This window comes from Centrocercus urophasianus, unplaced genomic scaffold (assembly GCF_019232065.1).
Source record: "Centrocercus urophasianus isolate 14NV4802_14NV808 unplaced genomic scaffold, USGS_Curo_1.0 seq_29, whole genome shotgun sequence".
NCBI classification, from domain to species: Eukaryota; Metazoa; Chordata; class Aves; order Galliformes; family Phasianidae; genus Centrocercus; species Centrocercus urophasianus.
Window position 1 is genome coordinate 7,160,733 of NW_024884855.1, and position 21,580 is coordinate 7,182,312.

The following is a 21,580-nucleotide window of genomic DNA, read 5'->3' on the forward strand; positions in this document are numbered from 1 at the left end:
AGCCTGAAATAATTTTCTTTTAAAGGATTTCTGTGTTGCTTCAATATTCACTATCTCTTCTTTTTAGCAGTGCTGTGCTCCTCTGACAGCCATGGCTCTGCAGCATTGGCATAGCTACTTCTTTGATATTTGGCGTTACACTTGCTGTGTTTTTTTCTGAAAACCCTCACCTAATGCCTGAAAGACTCAGGCCTGGGGCTTTTGTGGTGTAGTGCAACGTGGTCTGTATGTTTCTCCAGGTGGGATTTTGGAGATGGCATCCAGGAGACATACCAGTTCACACCTCCCTACAACAAGTCTTTCCTTGTTCCTGATCCCAGTGTCCACGAGGTTATAATTGAGCACAATGTGTCACACATCTATGAATACCCAGGTATGCTCAGGCTGGTTCTTTAGGGAAGAAAGAACTCAAATGTTTTTGTTTCAATACGTCACAAGGCATCTTCAAATAAAACAGTAGCTTTGAAGTCATTACGTTGTTCCTGAGCAAACTGCCACATTGCATGGCCTGGTGATTCCTGCTTGTCCTGGAACAGAGGAGGGAAGCAGAGGGTGTGCGTGGTGCAGGAACAGAGCATCTCCCTGGAACTGCCCCTCACATTCCCATTCTGCTGCGGCACTGAAAATGCTGTTTCAAGAGCACTGCTCTCATCACTGTTCTTTTTCTGTTCTTTTCCCATGCAGGTGATTACATCCTGGTGGTTCAAGTGTCAAATCAGTTTGAGAACCTCACCTGCTTGACCCCAGTTAGCGTCCACAGTTATTTGGTTGATGTGCAAATAGAAACAGTGAAGGATGTTTTAGTTGTAAACCGTTCGGTCACTTTCAGAGCCATTCCGCTGCCATCTCCCTATGGTGTCTTGTACACCTGGGACTTTGGGGACGGGTCCTCACTGGTGACAGAGAGCCAGTCTACAGTGACATACAGCTACTCCAGCAGGGGGGTATACAATATCACTGTGTCAGCAAACAACACCATAAGCAGCGTGGAGACAGTTGAGTGTTACCAGGTGTTTGAAGAGATAACTGGGCTCCATGTTTCAGCAGATGAGGTGGCAGAGGTGGGTGCAACTGTAACCCTTAATGCTTCAGTGCAGACTGGAGACAGTATCAGCTGGATATTTGATATGGGGGATGGGACGGTGCTGAGGAGTCAGGTGCCAGTGGTGGAACACGTGTACACAAAGGACATCAACTGCACTGTGAACGTGACAGCTGTGAATCCTGTGAACTCTGTCTCCCAAACTGTTCCTGTTTGGATATTTGTCCTGGAAGTACTCAAAATAGACCCTACTTCTTGCATTCTTGAGCACCCAGATGTGCAGCTCACTGCATACGTGACGGGGAATCCCAATGAATACATCTTTGATTGGACCTTTGGAGATGGCTCATCCAATGTCACGATCAGCGGGGACCCTGTAGTGATGCACAACTTCACACGAAGTGGGACATTCCCCTTGTCCCTGACTCTCTCAAGCAGGTTTAACAAGGCTCATTATTTCACCAGTGTCTGTGTGGAGCCAGAGATAGTCAATGTCACACTCCTCCCTTCCAAGCAGTTTGTGAGGCTTGGTGAGGAGTGCAGCTTTCAGGTCAGTGCTATGCCCCTCTACCAGTACCGATATCGCTGGGATTTTGGCAACAATGAGTCCACTAGGTCGAGTGGAACTGAAGTGAGTTACAACTACAAGAGCACAGGGGTCTTCCTGGTTACAGTGACCGTCTCCAACAATGTCTCTTTCAACAATGACACGGCGTTTGTGGAAGTCCAGGAGCCAGTTGGGGTAGCAAAGATTGAATATAATGGGACGAAGGTTTTAGAGCTGAACCAGATCTACCTGTTCTCTGCCAGCATGAATGGAACCAAAGTGAATTACTTTTGGGACTTTGGAGATGGCATTACCCAGCCTGGTCAGTTCACTACCCACTCCTACAACAATACTGGCCATTACACTATTAGTGTGACAGGCCAGAATGATGTGAGCACTAATGAAACCAGGATGGACGTCACAGTGAAACATCGGCTACATGGGATTACCATCAATGCCAGCAGGACAATTGTGCCTTTAAATGGTTCAGTGAGTTTTGTGGCCACGCTTGCAGCTGGCAGTGCCATCCGCTACTCTTGGATCCTCTGTGACCGGTGCACTCCTATCCAAGGCTCCTCCACAATTTCCTACACCTTCCGCTCCGTGGGCACATTCAATGTCATTGTGACTGCAGAGAATGAGATCAGCTCATTGCAGGACAGTATCTACGTCTACGTCTTGGAGCAGATTGAAGGCCTGCAGGTGGTTAGCAGTGACCTGGTGGAGGATCTCTATTTCCCAACTAACAAAACACTCCATCTGCATGCGGTAGTGAGAGAGGGAACAAACATTTCTTATAGCTGGATAGCCCAAAAAGATGGCAATGCTGTGCAGACATCCACTGGGAAAACCTTCTCCTTGAATGTCTTAGAAGCCGGAAACTACACTGTCTATCTGAAAGCTACTAACATGCTGGGATGCGCAACTGCCAACAAGACGTTGGAATTCATTGAAAGCCTTGGTCTTCTAAAGCCATATGCCTTCCCCAACCCAGTTGCTGTTAATACATCTGTTAACATTAGTGCCACCGTAACCAGCGGCACTGGTATCGTGTATATTTGGTACCTGGAGGATGGCTTCTCTCCTGTTACATCTGAATCCTTTATCATACATTCCTTCCAAAGCCCTGGAACTATGGAGGTTGTAATTGGAGCAGAAAACAAGCTGGATTCAACGAACGCAACAATTAGTATCTATGTAGAGGAGGTCATAGAGGGACTGAGTATAGGGACTGCAGAACTGGACTGTAGGTATGTCTCATCAGGCTCCACTGTGGTCTTTGAAGGAGAGCTGCAGAAGGGAACTGAAGTGACGTGGCTTTGGGAGGTACCGAATGGCACACTGACAGGCCAGTCCGTGGCAGTCATGTTCCCCACAGCAGGGTTTTACACAGTCTATCTAAATGCATCAAATGACATCAGCTGGGCTGTAGCCAGCAGGAATATCTCTGTGCTTGACAGGATTCAAGGACTGGAAGTTATTGCCAGCAAGAAGGTGGTAGAGCCAGGTGAGCAGGTCACCTTTGTGATCAGGATGTCGTCGGGTACCTCTGTGAGTTACTTGGTGAGCATAAGTGGGGACTATTCCGTAGTGCTCAATGGGTCCAAGTACACGCATGAGTTCACCAAGAGTGGCGACTATCTGGTGACAGTGACAGTGCAAAACCAAATCAGTATTGCTCATGCCCAGGTGCTCATCTCGGTTCTGGAGGCCGTCCGCGATATCAGGCTCCTAAACTGCTGTGAGCGAGGCATTCCCACGGGTATGGAGAAGAGCTTCAGTGCCCAGGTGGGGAGCGGCTCTCGGGTGTTGTTCTCCTGGCAGTTCTCCCTGTGGAAGGAGCAGGGCCGCTCCGTGGTCACTGCAGCAGGAGAGAGTGTTTCCTACACTCCAGAAGCTGCAGGGCTGCTTGAGATTCACCTCAGGGCCTTCAATGACCTGGGAGGTATCAATATCACCAGAACCATCCAGGTCCAAGACCCAATACTCCAAGTCTCCCTCACTGCCTCCAACGCCTTTGTCAATAGGACAGCGCTGTTTGAAGCATCAGTGATGCCCAGTGGCAGGGGTGTTGAGTTCCTGTGGACCTTTGGGGACGGCTCTTCCACTCAAATGACCAGGGTTGCAGTGGCCAACTATTCTTACCTGAGCCCTGGGGATTACCTGGTGGAGGTGAATGCCACCAACCTCATCAGCTTCTTCGTAGCCCAACTCACTGTCACCGTCAAGGTGCTGGAATGTGAGGAGCCAGAGGTGGAGCTGGCCTTGCCCCCTCAAGTGGTGATGAAGCGGTCCCAGAGGAATTACCTAGAGGCACAGCTCGACCTGCGGGGATGCATCAAGTATCAGACGGAGCACCTATGGGAGATATACCGAGCACCCAGCTGTCTGCACCTGGATGACTCCAGCAGGATCCATCTGCCAAACGTTGATGTGAACAGGCCGCAGCTTGTTATACCAAAGCTTGCCCTGGAAGTTGGGAGCTACTGCTTTGTCTTCATTGTCTCCTTTGGAGATACTCCACTGTCCAAAAGCATCTTTGCCAATGTGACCATGATACCGAGTAAGCTGGTCCCAATCATTGATGGGGGGTCATACCGTGTATGGTCCAACACTCAAGACTTAATCTTGGATGGGGAGAAATCCTATGACCCAAACTTGGATGATGGTGAACAGACTCCGTTGTTTTACCAGTGGTCTTGTACGTTCTCCTCGAAGGTAAGAGCATTTTTGCACAGCCACAGAGGTGATCATTTGGGAGTTCTGACTGTGTGTCAGCTTCAGTATATACGTGTTAGCATCTGTGTTGAAATAGTGTCAATGGGAGCTATTGTGAGAATCTTTAACAAAGCTGCTTGGGAAGAAGGGTTGCAAATATTACCCAATTCCCAGCTCAGAGCAGTGGTACAGAAGTTTTTGTGAGGAGCTGTGCAATGCAGCCCACTGTAGTTCAGCACTGCACACCCTCCCTGTGTGCTTCAGAAACATTTGCACTGGAAGCCAGAGGCATTCACTTCGCTGCTTCCTTTGTTCTTGGCTTCTGCTTCAGGTTCAGTGTAACATCTTCCATAACCTGAAGGAATCACAGAGCTGCTGACTGCTGTCCAAAGGGTGGAGGACTCTGGTCTCTTTTCTGTGAACAGTTAGATGTCTGATAGCAACAGTTAGACTTTAGAGGAGTAGGCACAAGCCAAAACATCGTGCCTGTCACCCTCACACTGAAATGATGTGATGCTGTAGTGGATAAGGGGCAGGGGAGTTGTGCCCTTAACATTTGCATGGGCGATTCTCATCGGGAGAATGTTTTAACTGAATGCAGGATTATTTTCCTTGGACAAGATTATTGTTTTCTATCTTTACAAAGTGAAAATATGTGAAATATGTGTGGATGAGACTTTCAAGTTTAATTTGTGTTGTTTAGCAATGTTTATGAAGTATTTGATGGAAGAGTCAGTTGCTATAAATTAAGAATCTGAAACTTGGAAGCAATGCAGGAGTGTTCATACTAACCTGAAGAGTAGGTTAATGCGCTTTGTCATTCACACACCACCCCGTGTGTCCCACCCTGGTGGTGGCATTGCACAGAAAGCTTTGTGATGGTAACTGGGCTTGGTGTGGACCTGAATGTTTTGGCTGTGGACTAACCCGATGTACACCCGTATCAAGGAGGGTTTGAAAGTTCTTTTCTCCTTGCAAGCAGAGCTCGGCTGCAGGGTGCTCTCTGAATTTCAGTGCCAAGGGAGGAAATGTCACAATTCCCAAAGCTGTATTAGAAGCAGATGTGGAGTATACTTTCAACCTCACTGTCTGGAAGGAGGGTATGAATCCCGAGGCAACAAATCAAACCGTACGTATCACAGAACTCTGTTGCTTTCTGCCTGTGTGTGCCCATTTGCTGCTTTCCCAGCCTGATCCCAGGGGCAGTTCCAGTTCAGCTCAGTGCTCTGGAAGGCACTGGAGTGCCTCAGAGATGCAGGGGAAATTGAATTTAGGGCATTGCTGGGGCTACGAAAGCAATCCTGTCCTGGTCATTGGCAGAGACAGGTGCAGATGTTTCCATGATATATTCACCTTACGCAGCACTTTTTTCTTGTCCTGCCAAGTCCCTGTTGTTCCTTCCTGCAGACCTTGGGTTAGTCTCACTGTACAGCCCTGGTGTTCATGGCCCAGCCCTGAGCTGGCTGCGGTTCCTGGGAGCAGGGGTCTGCAGCAACACATCTGCTGTGGGAAAACACAAAAGATCCCGTGGTCAGTAATTGTTGCACTGCTATACGCAGTCCTGGGCTCTTCATGTGAAGATTACCAAGCTCTTCCCTGATTTTTGCTTCCTAAATGCTAATCCTTAATTTCACTGTCCTTCTGGATGTTATTAAGGGAGGATTTCTTAAGTGCACGTTGTTTATGTCAAATTAAACCTAACACTGAATGCATCTGCAGTCTGACAGCAGCTATGGTTTATGTCAGTAACATTCATCATGGTGTGTTTGGCAATTAGAGATACAGTTAGTCTGAAAGTGGAAATTCTTACTGCCTGGGTTTTAAACCAAAGCTGGAGGATAAAAAGAAAAAAATTGAATTGATAGTCTTTCAAGGACATTCCGTACTATCTGGTTTCCATGCATGAGTGCAAAACAATGATTCCAGTTTAATAGGAAATTTGCGAATACCGTAGGAATAAATGAAGCTTCGATGCACTCCGGCTCAGTGCTGTGGAATATTTATTCTCTTTTAAAAGTTGCCATACTGAGTAATGTCTTCATTACTGTCTTTCTTTGACTTTGGAATGTTCATTATGCTGGGGAAGAGGGCTCTGTCCCATGCTGGACAGCCCCGTTTCCTAGGGGATCAAATGACTTTAGGCAAAGAATGGGGATGTTAGCCCCAGCTCTCTGGAGAAGTTGGCTCTTCCATCTGCGGAGCAAAAAGCATTTGATGCATGGTGGGAGTTGCATCTAGCTAATTTTGCCATCGTTTCTGTTTCTCAGGGATATGAATAGTGTCAGAAATGCTTACACAAAGCAATCAAGAGCCCAGGGGTCAAGACATGGGATGCAGCATGTACTACAACACCAAGCTCCATAGATCAGAGCAGAAACTGGGAAGGCGGCCTCTGTGGCCATCCTGGAGGGAGCAGGTGCTGGCTTTGCACAGCAAAGAATGTCCTCTGCAAACTCACGCTCTCTGGCTTGCCCTCAGCCCTCTCTTATTCTGGGCTGTAGATGCTTCCCACGTAGCAGCCTTTCCAGGACCCATGGCAGAGACAGGTGCAGGTGTTTCCATGATATATTCACCTTATGGTGCAGAGCACTCGTGCTCCTGGGTGCTCTGCACAAAGGTGCAGTCCCTCAGGGCAGGCACTGCATAGCTGCAGAGATAAGGCCAAGAGTTTGGCCAACAGAAAACAAAGGAGAGTTGCAGTTGCTTCCTGGAGCTGGTGCTCACCATATGTTCAATGTGCACTAAAATGGAGGCTCTCCTCCTCCTGTTTACATTCCTCCAAGCTGCAACACAGATCCCTTCTTTGTAGGACTGACAGCTGTTGAGAGATGGTCAGAACAGCGAAGTGCATCAGGTAGCATCTTTCCCACCCTAAAGGACAAGCAGGGTTCAGGGCAATTTGAGAATGAGTTATATTTAAATATATAAATGAAGTAAACCTAGAATCTTCTGGATTGGCCCAGCTTGGCATTGTGTGGCTTTCAAAAATTAGTGGTGGAAGAAAAGTGATGTAGCTTATGTCTGACATGAATTTCTTTGGGAATCCCTTTCTGCTGTTTCCATAGCACATACTGGGCTGGTGCAGAGCATCTCCTGCTTGAAAACCAGGTGCTGCAATGTCTGTTTACTTGTTAGATGTCTCTATTCTTGTCCCCCAGCATCTCTGATCTCCTGATGGAGCCTCTTGCTTTCCCAGGTATTTATCAAGAGGGGAGGAGTCCCGATTGTATCGCTGGAGTGTGTTTCTTGCAAAGCTCAGTCTGTCTACGAAGTAAGCAAAAGCTCCTATGTCTACCTGGAGGGGACCTGCCAGAACTGCCACAATGACTCCAAGATTGGGGTAAAGTGCTCAGCAATGCTGGTTGTTGGTTTGCATTTGGTAGACTTCAGGGAGAAGGGGACAGTCAGACAGGACAGGGCAGAACGACCAGGTCCTCTGGCAAGCTGTCAGAACATGCCCTTCCCCAGGGTTGTGCTGGCTGCATTCTGATGGAGATGTCTGCTCTGGGGGCCTGGAGGCTGTGGAACACACAGCCCATCACTTCTACATCAGTGTCTGCCTGCATCTACTAAGGACAAGTCCTGACTTAGCCCAGGCCATGAATGACCAGCTCTTTTTACACAAGGGCACTTTTTTCCCCCGAGAGATCGGTAAAGCATTTTCTTCTCCCTGCTAGTTGGTGTGTTACACGTTATTCTGGTTGTTCAAGCAGAGGTTGTTCAGTCTGTTCTGATTCCCTAAGTCCCTTGTGCTCTCTAATTATAGATTCCACTAAGCATCATTTCTGCAACCTGTTGAGTGAAATGGGTCTTAGAAGTGGAAGTCCCATTGTGTGTGCTAAGCTGTATTGCTCCCAGCATGCCAAGCATGTACCTGCATGGCATTTTCTGGCTGGCTCTCTCAGCAGTCCTCTTGTTATCACAATTGTGCTATTAACAGTAACTGTCCAGGACACATTCAGCTTACAGCACATAAAACATGGTGTCCCATGGAGACTCCACGAGTACTTAATTTATTTCCTGTGTTTTGTATTCTGTATTATGAAATATTCTGTCGGAGGGTGATGTAATCCCAGAGACTACAGTAGATCTCACAGTGGAAATATTCCCATCAGACGTTTTGGAAAAGTTCCAGTTCTTGTTGCCGTAGCACACGAGACTAAGGCTGAATTATCAACTGCAAATTTGGCAGACGCTCCCACTAGAAATCTGTTGCTTTTTATAAGAGACTCAATCTGAAAACATTCTAGGGACATAACTTCAGATTTAAACAAAACCTCTCCTGTCTTTCCCTTCTTCATCTCTGTAGAGATGGGCAGCGCACAGCTTTAAAAACAAGTCTCTCATCCTGGACAAAAAAACTACCTCCACTGGTGATACGGGAATGAACCTGGTCTTGAGGCAAGGGGCACTGAAGGATGGGGAGGGCTATACTTTTACCCTTCACATCACAGACCTCACAACAGGGGAGGAAGGGTTTGCTTCCATTGACCTGCTCCCCAACCAGCCGCCCATCAATGGATCCTGCCAGCTGTCTCCCAGAGGACCGCTCAGGGCACTGATGGCAAAGGTGCACTTTGAGTGTACAGGTGAGTGTGCTGGGCACTTGCCAGCCCTTTCTTATGCCTCGTGAGTTACCAGCTGCCTTTATTCCCACAGTTGTTTTGTTTTCCCTTAGCTCATACCCCAGGACATTTTAAGTGAGATGTGAGTTCAGGAGTGGACCTTTCTTTCACTGTTCCCCTAAGCTTGGACCACGAGCAGTTCTGTGTGCTCAAATTACGGCACCCTGTAGAAATTACAGTGGCAGAAAGGCACTTTTTTTACACCTAACCCATGTAGTTGAATAGCAGTAGATGAGCCAGGATAGTGCTTGTGGAAGAAAGTGGTGTTTCAAGGGCAGGAGAAAGAGGATACATGCCCAAAACAGTCTCACAGATCTGTGAAGAGCAAAGACAAAGCACTGGGCCCATCTCTGTCATATGGGCTAGATATTCCCATCAGCAGTTATCTTCTCGACCAGCTGCAGAGACAGCAACAAAGAATCCAGCTTTGGAAAAATGGCCTGGCTGATGGTCTGTAGTTTAGTGCCAAGTGCCTCCAAAAGCCTTCTTTCCCCATAAGATTAGAGGTTAATGTTCTCTGTGCACAAATACTGGGAAGCCACGCCACAGAGGAAATGACGAGTTCTGCCGGGTCTGGGAAGGCTGCTCCCTGATGCACAGTTAGAGTAGAGGAGAAGCAGCAGTAGATTCCCTGTGTTGTGGCTGCGACTTTGGGCTGGGCGATGCAGAACGATCATGAAATCAGTACATGTTTGGTGAGGTGGGAATTTTAGGTTTCAGCCCAGTGCAGCAAGCCCTGACGGAGCCACGCGCTTTACACTGCAAGCCCTGAAAACATTGTCCAACCTGGTGGAGTCCTTAAGCTGTCCCAGCCGAGGGCTCCAGGGTGGTGACAGCAGCTCCCCAGTGCCCTTGAGTGTGTTTGGGTTTGTTTTGCAGGCTGGCGGGACACGGAGAGTGCAGAGGACCCACTGGTGTACATCCTCCTGGCGTCTCGCCACCGCGCTGGGCACTACCATGAGTTCTGTGTGTACAAAGGCAGCCGTGCTGAGCACAGCGCCTTCCTGCCTCCGGGCTTTCATGAGAGTGGCTTCGTGGTGTCTGTGTCAGTCCTCGTTCAGGACCAACTGGGAGCGACCGTGGTGGCCATTAACCAGTAAGGCTGGGGAGGGGCTGGGTTGAGTCTGCACACAGTTCCCGAATCACTGCCTCGTGCCTGAACTGCTAGCTCCCTTTTTGAAGGGCTCGGCATTTTCTGGGTGAGATATCTCCAGATGAGTCTCAACAAACAGGAGATGATGCTGCAACAGACAGCCCCAGTCTTTGTGGATCATCTCTAAAAGGGCAGCCTTTTTCCCTAAAGTTATTGCTTTCTTGACCTTCCACTTAATTTCCTGATGGCACTTTGATTTGATTATGGCACAACATCATATTTTTGGAAGACCTATTCGTGCTCTGCCACCTTCCCTGCATCAAGAGCCCACCAATGAAGTTGGCAGCAGCAAGCACAGGTACTGTGGGTGGTCTTGCTGTGCTGAGAGCCAGGGGAAATTTCTGTAGCCGAGGTGAAGAGCACATAAGTTTGAATAGGCTGAAAGGGATTGCAGCTCAAGCCTCAGCAGGGCTGTAAAATCTCTTATCCAATGGTTTCCAGCATGCTCCATGCGGGTGACAAATGCCCATGAGTCTTCAGGCAGTGTTCTGAGCTATTCTCAATGCTCCCTGGTGTAGCTGTGTGCCTGCTCCTTCTCCAGGCTGATCTGTAGTCCCATGCTCCTGAGGAGTGTGTAGTTCTGCAGTGCCTATGGAGGAGAATCTGTGTCCCAGCTGTTCCTCAGACCCCAGAGAGTGATGCCAAAAATAGTGCAGCTCCTCCCAGCACACTGGCCCTATTTAGCTGCTCTTCATGCTCCATCAAATTAAACCTGAATTTTTCCCCCTGAGTTCAGTGCACCCCCATGCATCATCTACTTCCACCTTTGCAGAGCTGCCCCAGCTAAGAAGCTTCAGGCTTGTGGAGCTCCTGCATTCAGTGGAGATTGGGTTACCAGGGCAGGTGTTAGTTATGCTTTCACTACTGTTTAACAACCTTTTTCCCCTTTATTTTCCTTCCCAGCTAACGGGCAGATTCTGCTCCCTGCTCCGAGCCCTGTTTGAAAATATGCACATCAACCAAATGACTCTTTTCCTTGGCAGATCCATGGAAATTGGCTTACCTGAAGGGTTCCCCAGCCTCTCCTACTGGCTCTACAATCAAACAGACACAGTGCTCCAGGGCTTAGTGAAACAGGGGGACCCTCAACAGGTCATTGAGTACTCTCTGGCACTCATCACCATCTTGAATGAGGTAAAGCAGCACTCTGCACAAGAGGGACCTCTGGAAGCTCTTGCAACTGCTAGTAATGTTCTTTGAACAGGTTTTGTACAACTATGTGGGAAAAGGACTATTGCTACAGTTTTTTTTCTATGTGTGTATCAGCATATGTGCATGCTGGGAGCTGAGATGGAGTTATTTTTTGTGCATCAGAAGGAGTAACAGCCTCCAGACACACAGTGACCAGAAAAAGCTAAGGTGTTGTAAGATAAAAGAGTGGTCCCAGGGAAGGCAATGGTCTGGACTTCCATCATGCAGCTTTCATTTTCAGATAATTTTTCCTCTCTGCTGCTAGCCTCAGGTGTAAACACTGAATTTAAAGACAGAAATATTGGCTCGAATTCTCCCACCTCCTCCATGCTTCCCTGAGGCAGCCCTTCTCCACCTCAGCATCCCCATGAGCACAGGCACTGTGCTTTGCTGGGTAGGGACAGCAAACTGCTGTGCTACTTAGCTGTCAAGTGCAAGGCTGTTCAGGTAATTGCTTGGAGCACACTTGTGAACTGGAGAAAATTCTGCTGAAAACCCAGCTCATTAGATCATCATCTGGGGAGAAAAACAGGTGGGAAGGAGATGTAGAGTGCAGGAAAGGTGAATTCAGTGCAGCTCATCAGCTTCTGAAACAACCTGATGCATTTCCTCACTCTGCCTGCTTTGATCCTCCTCAGTATGAGCGGACAATGCTTCTGGAACCTGAGACTGGGAATGAATTTGAACTCCGGACTTGGACTCGCAACAATATCACAGAAACCCTGAACTCACTGAATGTGAACACAGTTGATGATATCCAGCAGATCTCAGCAGCGCTGGCTCAGTGCACGGTACGTACTTATCACTACCCCCAACCTTCTGCTCTTCCAGGAGCAGCTTAGATGCTCTTCAGTTCTTTTGTTTCCTCCCCTTTCTCCCACACACAGACCACACAGGGACAGTAGGTGTCATTTGTTGACATCATTAGGGTCTCAGTGGAGATATCCTAAGTGTTATCAGCTCTGTTCCTTGCCATGCCACCGATCTAGCAGGCGTGGATAAGGTGATGTATTCGTGTGCTGGAAGACACCTAGGAACTCTGTGCTCCTTCTCCATACCAGTGCTGGTAGGGCAGCTTACTAGCTCTCTTAACTAGCAGATGGAGACTGTAAGAAAGTCCTCAGCAGGCTGGAGAAGTGCTGGAATAAATTACTGGGGGGTGCTCATAATCTCCAAGGACAAGCTGGTCTCCATCAGGAATAACTCAAGTAGAGTCAGACCTGCCTTGAGAAAGGGAAGCAGCCAAGGACTGATGTTCCTTCCAGCCTTATTTCTACAATACAAGATTAGAAGCACTTCTCTGCTCTGCTGTTGACTGGAAGCATTGTATTCCCTGGCCAGCCAGCAATTTCAGCTCCCTGGTGCTGGGGCTGCTGCCTCTTGGATTTAGGAGTGGTTTTCTGTGTTTTCTCAGATGGGCAAAGGGAAGAGAGCCCAGTTATATAATGTGCTTGGGTTTTGGTGCTCAGCCAGTCTGCTCTGGCATGCTGTTTCTTCCCCGCCCTCCCAAGCCTTTGCTTTTTGGGAGCGCAGTCAGGTACCCTGGCATTGGTTGCACGTTGCCTTCCCAGCCAGGTCAGCAACGTTGCTGACTGCGAATGGGTGGTCATTGAAATGATAGACAGACTACTGCATGCCACCCACAGAGTCCCCATTCTGCTCCTTTCTCTATTTCGAAGTCTGTAGACCTCAAAAATCACTTCCTTCTGTTCATCTTTGCTCAGGGATTTGGGGTTCAGGGTATCCCACTCTGATGCCACGTTGGTTTGTTTCTGTCTCTCACACATGCTCTTGCCTTGTGACTTGGTCTTGCTGTGGAAGCCTAAGTCTAGAAATAGAATTCTTGTTCCATGGGAAAAGCTGACATTCTAGGATTAGTTTGCTCTGGGCTGGAACGAAGCATTTGTAAAAACAGTAATCTAGAATTTCCCGAATGGTTGACAGTTCCCAGCACAGAGCTCACAGGCTTCCATTCCTGTGGAAATGTCAATCACTGGTGATATTTCTTTGGTTTTACCTACAGGTAAATGAGAATGAATTTCTCTTGGATAGAGTAAAATAAACTCAGTCTTCAAGTAGTTTCTCCTTTCTTCCCAACCACCTGGATATCTCGCTCTGTCTTGCTATCTCTGATTTACTTAGAGTATCTTCACTTCTCATAGCTTACAAATATGAGCAAAAACAGGAGAGTTCTAGACCTGCAGATGCTGTTTTGATTCTTTACCAAAACATATGGTGAATCACGTCTGAATCTTATGATGATTAAAATGAAAAGATGAATAAGAACTAGGAACTGGATTGTGGTAACAGCTTCCATGTGTTGCCTCAGTCCCTCCCATCCAGCCCTTAAGAGTGCTGGGAGCTCCAGGCCATGGCTAGAACATTCTGTTTCTTGGACACATCTGGGAGCAGAGGGAGGGCCATCCATCACGCCTGAGTGGCAGGATCCCTCCCACAGTTTTCAGGAGTGTTTGGATACTGCAGTGGATTCAGTTAGGGCCAAATCTTACTTCTACTGAAGACAGCTGAGTTTATGGAGGCGTCCTGTTCAGCTCCTTGGGAAAAGTGGCCCCAGAGGGGTGCTCATGAGGTGCAACAGCAGGAGACATGCTTGGCCCTTACAAATGGTCTTAAGGAAATTTCAGAGTGCTCTTTGTTGTCCTTTCCAATCTAATGCATCTTCCATCAGTTCCTAGCGTGTCTGCCTGTACAGCAGCAAACTGTAACATGAGGGTAGATGGATGGAAGGCTCCCAGAGACACCAACAAATTCTTGGCATCCCTCAGTGTGGAGAGAGCAACTCTGGTCTCTACAGATACCTTCCTGGGGCTGGAAAGAGCAGGGATAACTTGCAGAATGCAAATAATGTTCTCAGGTCTTTGGAGGACTGAGCCAGCATAACTTCCCTGTTGCTTTCCTCTTTCACTCTGAGCATTCCTGCTGAAATCAGACAGTTTTCCTTTGCAGGTGGTAAGCAAGGAGCTGGTTTGCAAGTCTTGCCTGACAAGGACTTTGAACAAACTGGAGAGCATGATGACCATTCTGCAAGGAGAAATGACCCAGGGCACTGTGACACCAACTGGCATTGCTGACAACATCCTCAACATCACAGGTTGGCTTTTTTCATGCAAGAATAGATGATATTTGACCAGGCACTGCTGAGGGCACAGGTCTGCTTGTGCAGGTTGCTGGGCAAAAGCAGACTGATGGAAGTTCTGTAGGATTGAAGCCATTAGAGCTTGAAGCTCATGCGTTTTCAGGATTTTAGGGACATAGTGTCTAAGATTTAGAGCATGGCACCCCCATTGCTTTATTCTCCCTGCACTTTTCCCAGGGTTAGCTTTGGCAACTGTCTTTGTGGATATTTGAATATGAGAGTTGTTAACAAACTCACCAATACTTTAGGGAATTGTTACTTTCATAAACAGTGAATAACAGATATGGCTTCCAGATGCTTGCCTTCCTGGTTGCAAGCAAGGAGAGTACCAAACTTCACTGGGACAGCCCTGAATCTTGTATGGAAATTCCAGTGTAATTACTAGTGGGAAGCAGAATACCTTCTTTGCACTGCTCATCATACATTTCTGAGTGCTTTGCACTGTGTAATGCAAAACCTTAGTAACGTGCTTGATTTATCCATCCCTTCACTGTTTCCCAATCTGCTGTTGCAGTCAATTCCCAGGAGGAAAATAAAGCCTGTGGTGATTAAGTCTTCACCACCAAACATTGTAGATGAGCTGAGAAACTGCAGGAGGATTTGGCAGCTCTATTTTTAGCCACAGGCTACTGAACATTTCCAGTGTGGAAGGTCATGTGCACAGTGTAGAGCTGCGGTGAGATGACAGTAAGGAAAGACTTGTCTGATTGTTTTGGGAAGGTGACAGATATTATCTAGACTCTTGCAGTTATCTGACTGTTTACCAGTTCCTCTGTTTGTGCTCTTGTTTCTCTTCTGACAGGCGATTTAATTCACCTTGTCAATACCGTTTCACAAGAATCCAAGCCCCAGGAACTGCTTGCAGATTCCCACAATTTGCTGTTAGCTCCCAAAGCCTACAACCTGTCTTCCAGCCTGATGCGCATCCTCATGAAGTCTCGAGTGCTGAATGAAGAGCCCCTTGAGCTGGTGGGAGGAGAAATTAAGGCCACAGGCAAAAGGTCCGATCCCTTCAACTTGCTTTGCTATGAAAACATGCCAAACTGCCAGTTCTCCATCCCCCAGGCTTTCAACACCACCCTTTCCAACCTGACGGATGTCATTCAAGTCATGTTCCAAGTGGATTCCAATCCTTTCCCATTTGGTTACATCAGCAACTACACTGTGTCCACAAAGGTAGCTTCCATGGAGTTTCAAACACACAATGGAGTGCAGATCCCCATTGGCAGCCTGGACTCAGAGAGAGCCATCACTGTAATGGTGTCAAATAATACAGATGCCGACAACCTGTCTGCTGGCACTGAAGTCATTGAGGCAAGAACATCTGTGAACCTGATTGTGACTATGGAGAACAACATTCGAGAAGCAGGACTGCACTTCCGGCTCACTTACAAAGTCTTGAATGGTAGCTCAGGCTGAGCCAGCCCTCTGTGCAATTTGCTTTTTGTTTTTTTCCATGGGAGATGGGGGCAGGGTGTTGCAGCAAAGGAAGGCTGTGTCAAGGGATGTGTTTGGCAGGAGGTGTCAGATCAGTGAGTGCTGCACTGCTGAGGTTCCAATTGTCATGGGCATTATCAGTCCCTGGTGTAATTCTTGCTTGTGCTTGTGACACTGAGAAGCCTTTTGCTTTTCCCAGCTCTTTTGTGAGCCACATTAACACTGGAGAGATTTTGCCCTTTCTCTGGGTCAGGTCCAGTGGTATCCAGAGCCTCCTGCTTAGGAATCCGTTGAACTGCAGAGACTGCAGTCTGGAAAAGCATCTCTCCCAACTTTCTGCATTCCTCATATTCCTCGCTGAGCATCCCTTGCTGGCAGCAGGCATGTGATTGAGCTCTCCTGGCTGTTTATAAAGTACTTTTTGTTCTTTCTCTCCCTCTCCATGCAGATCGCTACGTTGCAAGTGAGCCTGAGCCGTTCATCATGGCCTATCTCCACCATGAACCAGAGCCCAATGAGCACAACTGCACTGCCTCGAAGAAAATCAGCCTGGAGGCCCTGTCTGGAAGTGACCACAAGCTCTACACTTTCTTCACTTCACCACTGTAAGAGAATCCTCCATTGTAATCCCTGCCATTCACAGCTCCCACACCCCCTATGGATGTATGTGAGAGATGCTCAGGGCCTTACCATGAGTTATGCCAGACTGCTCTGCCAGGCTGCTGTGGCTGTCCACAGTGTTCCTCTGTGCTCAGAGGAGAAAGCTCTCCTGGACAGGCAGCTCCAGGTTGCCATTCCTACACTCCAACACAGCACCTTGTTCACCCTGGCTCTTTCTCCTTCCCAAACATCATCTGCTGCTGGTGTGAAAGCAGCTCAGTGCTCTGTGGTTTGCCTTTCACCTGAGGTTTATCCTGGTGCTGAGTTTCCCCTTGCTGACCTTCTTTGTGCTCACTTGCCTACCAGCTGATACAGAGTCTTTGATTGTTGCTTGTCCAGACTTTCTTCCCCGCTCCCAGAGCTGCCCACCTTTAAGAGATCTGTTGCCCCAAGTGACTCACACTGACCTTTGCAGATACAGGGACTGCTTCTTGCATCTCATGAAGGCCTTTCCTGGAACAAAGCACCATGCTTGTTAGTCCAGTTCATGAATTGTAGTGCAGCCTTCACAGTTTCAGTTTTCTAGAGCTCATCTTCCCAACACAGGAGGAGAACACAGGCCCCCTCATGAGCTGGCTCCCTTTCCCACTGCTTGCCTTCTGCTTGTAGTATGCTGGGACTCATTCCCACGGTCGTGCAGTAAAACTCTTATTTTTATCAAAGCAATCATTCTTGTAACTTCAGTTACTGACTTGCTGCCTTTCTCGGGAGTGTGTGTTCGTGCCTCGTGTTATTTAGGAGCCATTCCTAGGCATTATCTAACACAGATAGGCAACTTGGGAATAGGTGGAGCAAGAGTGGAGCCACTGTTGTGTAAGTTGACACAACTTCCATGGCTTGTGGTAACAGCATGCTCAAAGAGGGATTAATAGTCTTAACGAGCAAATCTGCTCACAGCCAAGAATCACAGTTGCTATGGAAGTATCCTGGGGGTCAGTGGGACATAGGGAAGAATGGGCGGGAGAGCCGTGCAAAGCTGCCAGCACAGAGAAGAAAAGAGGATGTGCAACGTAGTGCTCCCAGGTACTGAAATAATAGGAAGAGTGGAGAAGAATTAGTGATCTGTGTAGCTCTGGAGTTCGTACGGTCTGAGAGTTGTGCAGATTATACTGTGCTCACTGCTTTTTCTCCTCATCTGTCCCTGCAGGGGGGTGGGCACTGATCCATCAGAATGGATTTGTATCTCTTCAGCCAGCAGGCTCATAATGTCTTCTTGCTGTCCTTTCCTTTTCCAGAACTGATGACACCATCCAGAAGTATTACTTCAACATCACGAACCATTTCAGCTGGTCCCCAGTGGAGGTGACTCTGGGGTTGTACACCTCCCTGTGCCAGTACTTCAGTGAGCGGGAGAAACGGTGGAAGACAGAAGGCATCATCCCCCTGGAGGAGACCAGGCCAGACCAGGCTGTGTGCTTAACCCAGCACCTCACTGCCTTTGGGGCCAGTCTGTTTGTCCCACCCAACTCGGTCCAGTTCATCTTTCCTGTGAGTAAAATAAAGCAGATGCTGTGTGGCATTGTCACATCTTAGCAAATTTGTCACCTAGAAATCTTGGGATCCCATCAGCTTCACATTCAGGTTGGATGTTGGCTGGCCTGTTCCCAGATGGCAGACCAGCACACGTACCTGAGTGCCTTTGAAAACTCCAGATGAATACAGCTCACAGGGATGCTGTGTCCTCTGATCATGAATCCTAGTTGCTGTTGCTAAAAACAGACCTTTGCAGATGGTTTTATTCTTTAATCTGAACACCTTGTAGTGTTCACTTCTTTCATGAGATGGCAAATGCTCCTCCCAGCTGTCACCCAGCACTGTTCTATCCTGGAGAGTCTGCACCTGCCAGCTGCTCCCAGGTTCCTAGGGATGTTCAGGCTCTTTCCATCTCTGTCAGTGTGACGTAGGTGAGAGTAGAAAGCTCTCTGCAGCTGCTACAGCAAGCTTCAGCTGACTGCTGCAGTATGCTCTGCAGGGACTGTGAGCAAGTGAGGCCTGACCACACAGTCTGCATGGGGACAGGTCTCTGTTTGTATGTGGTACTGCATGTGAGTGATGATTATAGCTAGCAAGGAGGCAGCACAGCTCCTGGGGTCCTCATGGGGAAGGAGAGTGACTTTCAACATGGTTCTTTTCTTTCAGGCTCCAGGCTCAGGTCTCAACTACATCGTTCTGCTGACGTGTGCTGTCTGCTTTGTGACCTACTCAGTGGCTGCACTGATTGTACACAAGCTGGACATGATTGACATTAACCGAGTTGGGGTGATTCCCTTCTGCGGGAAGAATGGGCTGTACAAATATGAGATCCTGGTGAAAACTGGCTGGGGCAGAGGATCAGGTTAGACTATGGACTTCTGTGCTTGATTGCAGGGGTGTCATCTGTGTAATTCCTTGAGATCTCCCCTCCACAAGGGCCCAAATCTGAGCTGGTGGTTGGTGGAGCACTGAGCAGCAGTCTGCTCAGGGATTCCCCTCAGCATTGAAATGTTGGGTTTTTTCTATGACAGTCAAGAACTGTGGAGAAAAGCGTGCTGTCTCTTCTCTTGCTGTCAGTATGGCTGCTGCTAGAGGGAACCACCCAGTACAGAAATATCCTTACTGCTCACCATGCCTGCAGGAACAACCAAGAGATATTGATTGTTCCTCACTGCTGGTCCTGTCCTGCAGAAGTATCCAGACTTGCGGGCATTTTAGATTGATTATTTTACTGTCCACTCTCATCCATTGTTTTGTTCTTGCTCTGAATCTTTCTCAGCAACATGAAGGCAGAAAGCTTTGCTTTCTGATCTGACTCTGGGTTTGTAGCTAGAGCAGCCAGAAACATAATTCCAGGCTTGGAAATACTGGGAGCTGGGAGGTGAAAGCTACAGTGGACATAGAATGCCACCGTATCACTGCTGGAAATGTGTTCCCATTGATCTTAGAGTGACCAGCGATTTCATCGAGAGCAGCTTTGTTCTGAAGTCGCCCAAAAGACCATCCAGGTTGAAGAGGTGGACTAGGGAGCATCTAGCAACCTCTACCAGAGAAAAGTCAAAGAAAAGTCTTTTGACTGCTTAATGGAAAAAAAAAACTGGAGAAAACATTTCCTTCCATTAGGGTGTTAGCAAGTCAAGGAATTTCAGATTCAGTCCCCTCCAAATAGGCAGGTCCATGCACCAGGCTAATGCAAGCAGCTACCCTCCATGCTGTGTGTAACACTCTGCCTGGGTATGGGATCTCTGGTCAGCACATTCCTTCCTCCTGAGTCTCCAGGTGACCCCTCTGAAGGAGCCCCTGCATCTGGTCCCAAGTCCTTGACAGGAAGGCAGGGCTGGGAAGCAGATTACCTTGGGTGAACTTCTTTAACTGAACCCTGTTAACTTTGCCAGGCACCACGGCACATGTGGGGATCGCGCTGTATGGTGTAGACAATAAAAGTGGTCACAGACACCTGGATGGAGAAAATGCATTCCACCGCAACAGCCTCGATGTGTTTCAGATCGCAACAGAGCGGAATCTGGGCAGCATCTGGCGCATCCGCATTTGGCATGACAATAAAGGTGAGATGGGAGTGGGCACATGGGGCTGGGGCAGCTGTCAGACATCACAGGACAGGGCTGGGCCCTGATCTGAGTGGTGCAAGGGCCAGGAATGACCAGGAGCTTCTTTTATTGCTCTCTTGCTTTGCAGGTTCATGCAGGGAACATCTGCCATGAAACACATTTCTTTCTCCCTTAACTTTTAGGACTCAGCCCTTCCTGGTACCTGCAGCACGTCATTGTCCGGGACCTGCAGAGCAGCAAGAGCTACTTCTTCCTGGTGAACGACTGGCTGTCAGTGGAGAGTGAAGAGAATGATGGCATGGTGGAGAAGGAGGTTTATGCTGCCAGTGAGTGTTCAGCTCCTGGGCATGGGGCTGGGGTGACTGGGCAGTGTGGCAGCTCTCACTGTTGAGGAAATGCCCACAGCAGCAAGCCTGCATGCTGATACTGTCTGACTGTGCTAATGACTTGTGCAGCCAGGTGCTTTGCTGGGTACTTTGTACTACAGGACAAGCCATGGCCAGGATCCAGTTGTGCAAGAGAGACCGTATAGATGCAGTGTGAATACCTGCTGAATGCCAGCCTGCAAGGAGGGCCAATGCCAATCCCAGCTGGCTCTCCTCTGCTGTGCTGCTGAAACCTCTCTCTCTTTGTGCTCAGGTGAGACAGAGCTGAGGAGCTTCTCCCGGATCTTCATAGCAGAGCTGCAGAGAGGTTTCTTTGAGAAGCACGTCTGGCTGTCCATGTGGGACCGCCCGCCTCGCAGCCGCTTCACCCGCGTCCAGAGAGCCACCTGCTGCTCCCTGCTCATCTTCCTCTTCCTCTGTGCCAATGCTGTGTGGTACGGCGTGGTGGGGAATGTACACCTCAGGTGCGCTGTGCCCCTTGCTGCTCTGGCCAGTCCCCCACCTCCTTGGGGCCCCTCTGTGCTTCCTGCTATGTAGGGCAGAACAGACCTTACATCTACTGGAAACAGGGGCCTTGCTTGTGGTCTCAAGCCTGCCCTTTCTGTTGCAGAGAATGTGGGATCGGTACTTAGGCTACTGAGGACCAAGGAGAGCCTGATCAGATTTCCTCCCTTCCTGTTAGCACAGTCAATGCCCATTTCTTTTTCTGCACACTTGAAGTGCTCAGTTGTGCTCTTTTCTTGTTGTTTGCATGGCTGGCAATCCTGAGTGCTCCTGCTAACACCAATCTCTGATCTCTCTTGATTCTTTGCAGCAGTGGGGCTGTTTCCAACCTGATCCCTGTTAATGTGGACACGGTGGCTGTTGGTCTGGTATCCAGCGTGGTGGTCTACCCTCTCTACTTGGTCATTCTATTTCTCTTCAGGATGGCTCGTGCCAAGGTAACGTGAATTAGTTGCAGGCTGCACAAACAGGTGTGTTGCCACCAGGTTTGCTTATCTGGGCCTGGACTCTGCACTTTGTTGTGCATCAGTTCTCCAACTTGTTGCTTCCCAGCTGACTCTGCACTGCCCTGCACCCTCCACACAGCCTTGGATTTAGCAAGATTCTGTTTCCTTGTTG

The 21,580-nt window shown here is 48.5% G+C and overlaps 1 protein-coding gene across 1 annotated transcript in view; it reads left to right on the forward strand.

Annotated features, from left to right (window-relative positions):
• The window catches only part of PKD1 (polycystin 1, transient receptor potential channel interacting), an 85,727-nt gene that overhangs the window by 50,282 nt on the left and 13,865 nt on the right, over positions 1-21,580 (forward strand). Inside the window, exons 14-30 of the mRNA XM_042827833.1 lie at positions 240-373; positions 685-4,307; positions 5,290-5,436; positions 7,504-7,647; positions 8,617-8,896; positions 9,812-10,028; positions 11,069-11,219; positions 11,915-12,067; positions 14,244-14,388; positions 15,236-15,838; positions 16,319-16,475; positions 17,766-18,018; positions 18,670-18,865; positions 19,899-20,069; positions 20,255-20,398; positions 20,712-20,922; positions 21,273-21,399. Coding sequence (XP_042683767.1) covers positions 240-373; positions 685-4,307; positions 5,290-5,436; positions 7,504-7,647; positions 8,617-8,896; positions 9,812-10,028; positions 11,069-11,219; positions 11,915-12,067; positions 14,244-14,388; positions 15,236-15,838; positions 16,319-16,475; positions 17,766-18,018; positions 18,670-18,865; positions 19,899-20,069; positions 20,255-20,398; positions 20,712-20,922; positions 21,273-21,399 — 6,856 coding nt within the window. The remainder of the gene's footprint in view (positions 1-239; positions 374-684; positions 4,308-5,289; positions 5,437-7,503; positions 7,648-8,616; positions 8,897-9,811; positions 10,029-11,068; positions 11,220-11,914; positions 12,068-14,243; positions 14,389-15,235; positions 15,839-16,318; positions 16,476-17,765; positions 18,019-18,669; positions 18,866-19,898; positions 20,070-20,254; positions 20,399-20,711; positions 20,923-21,272; positions 21,400-21,580) is intronic.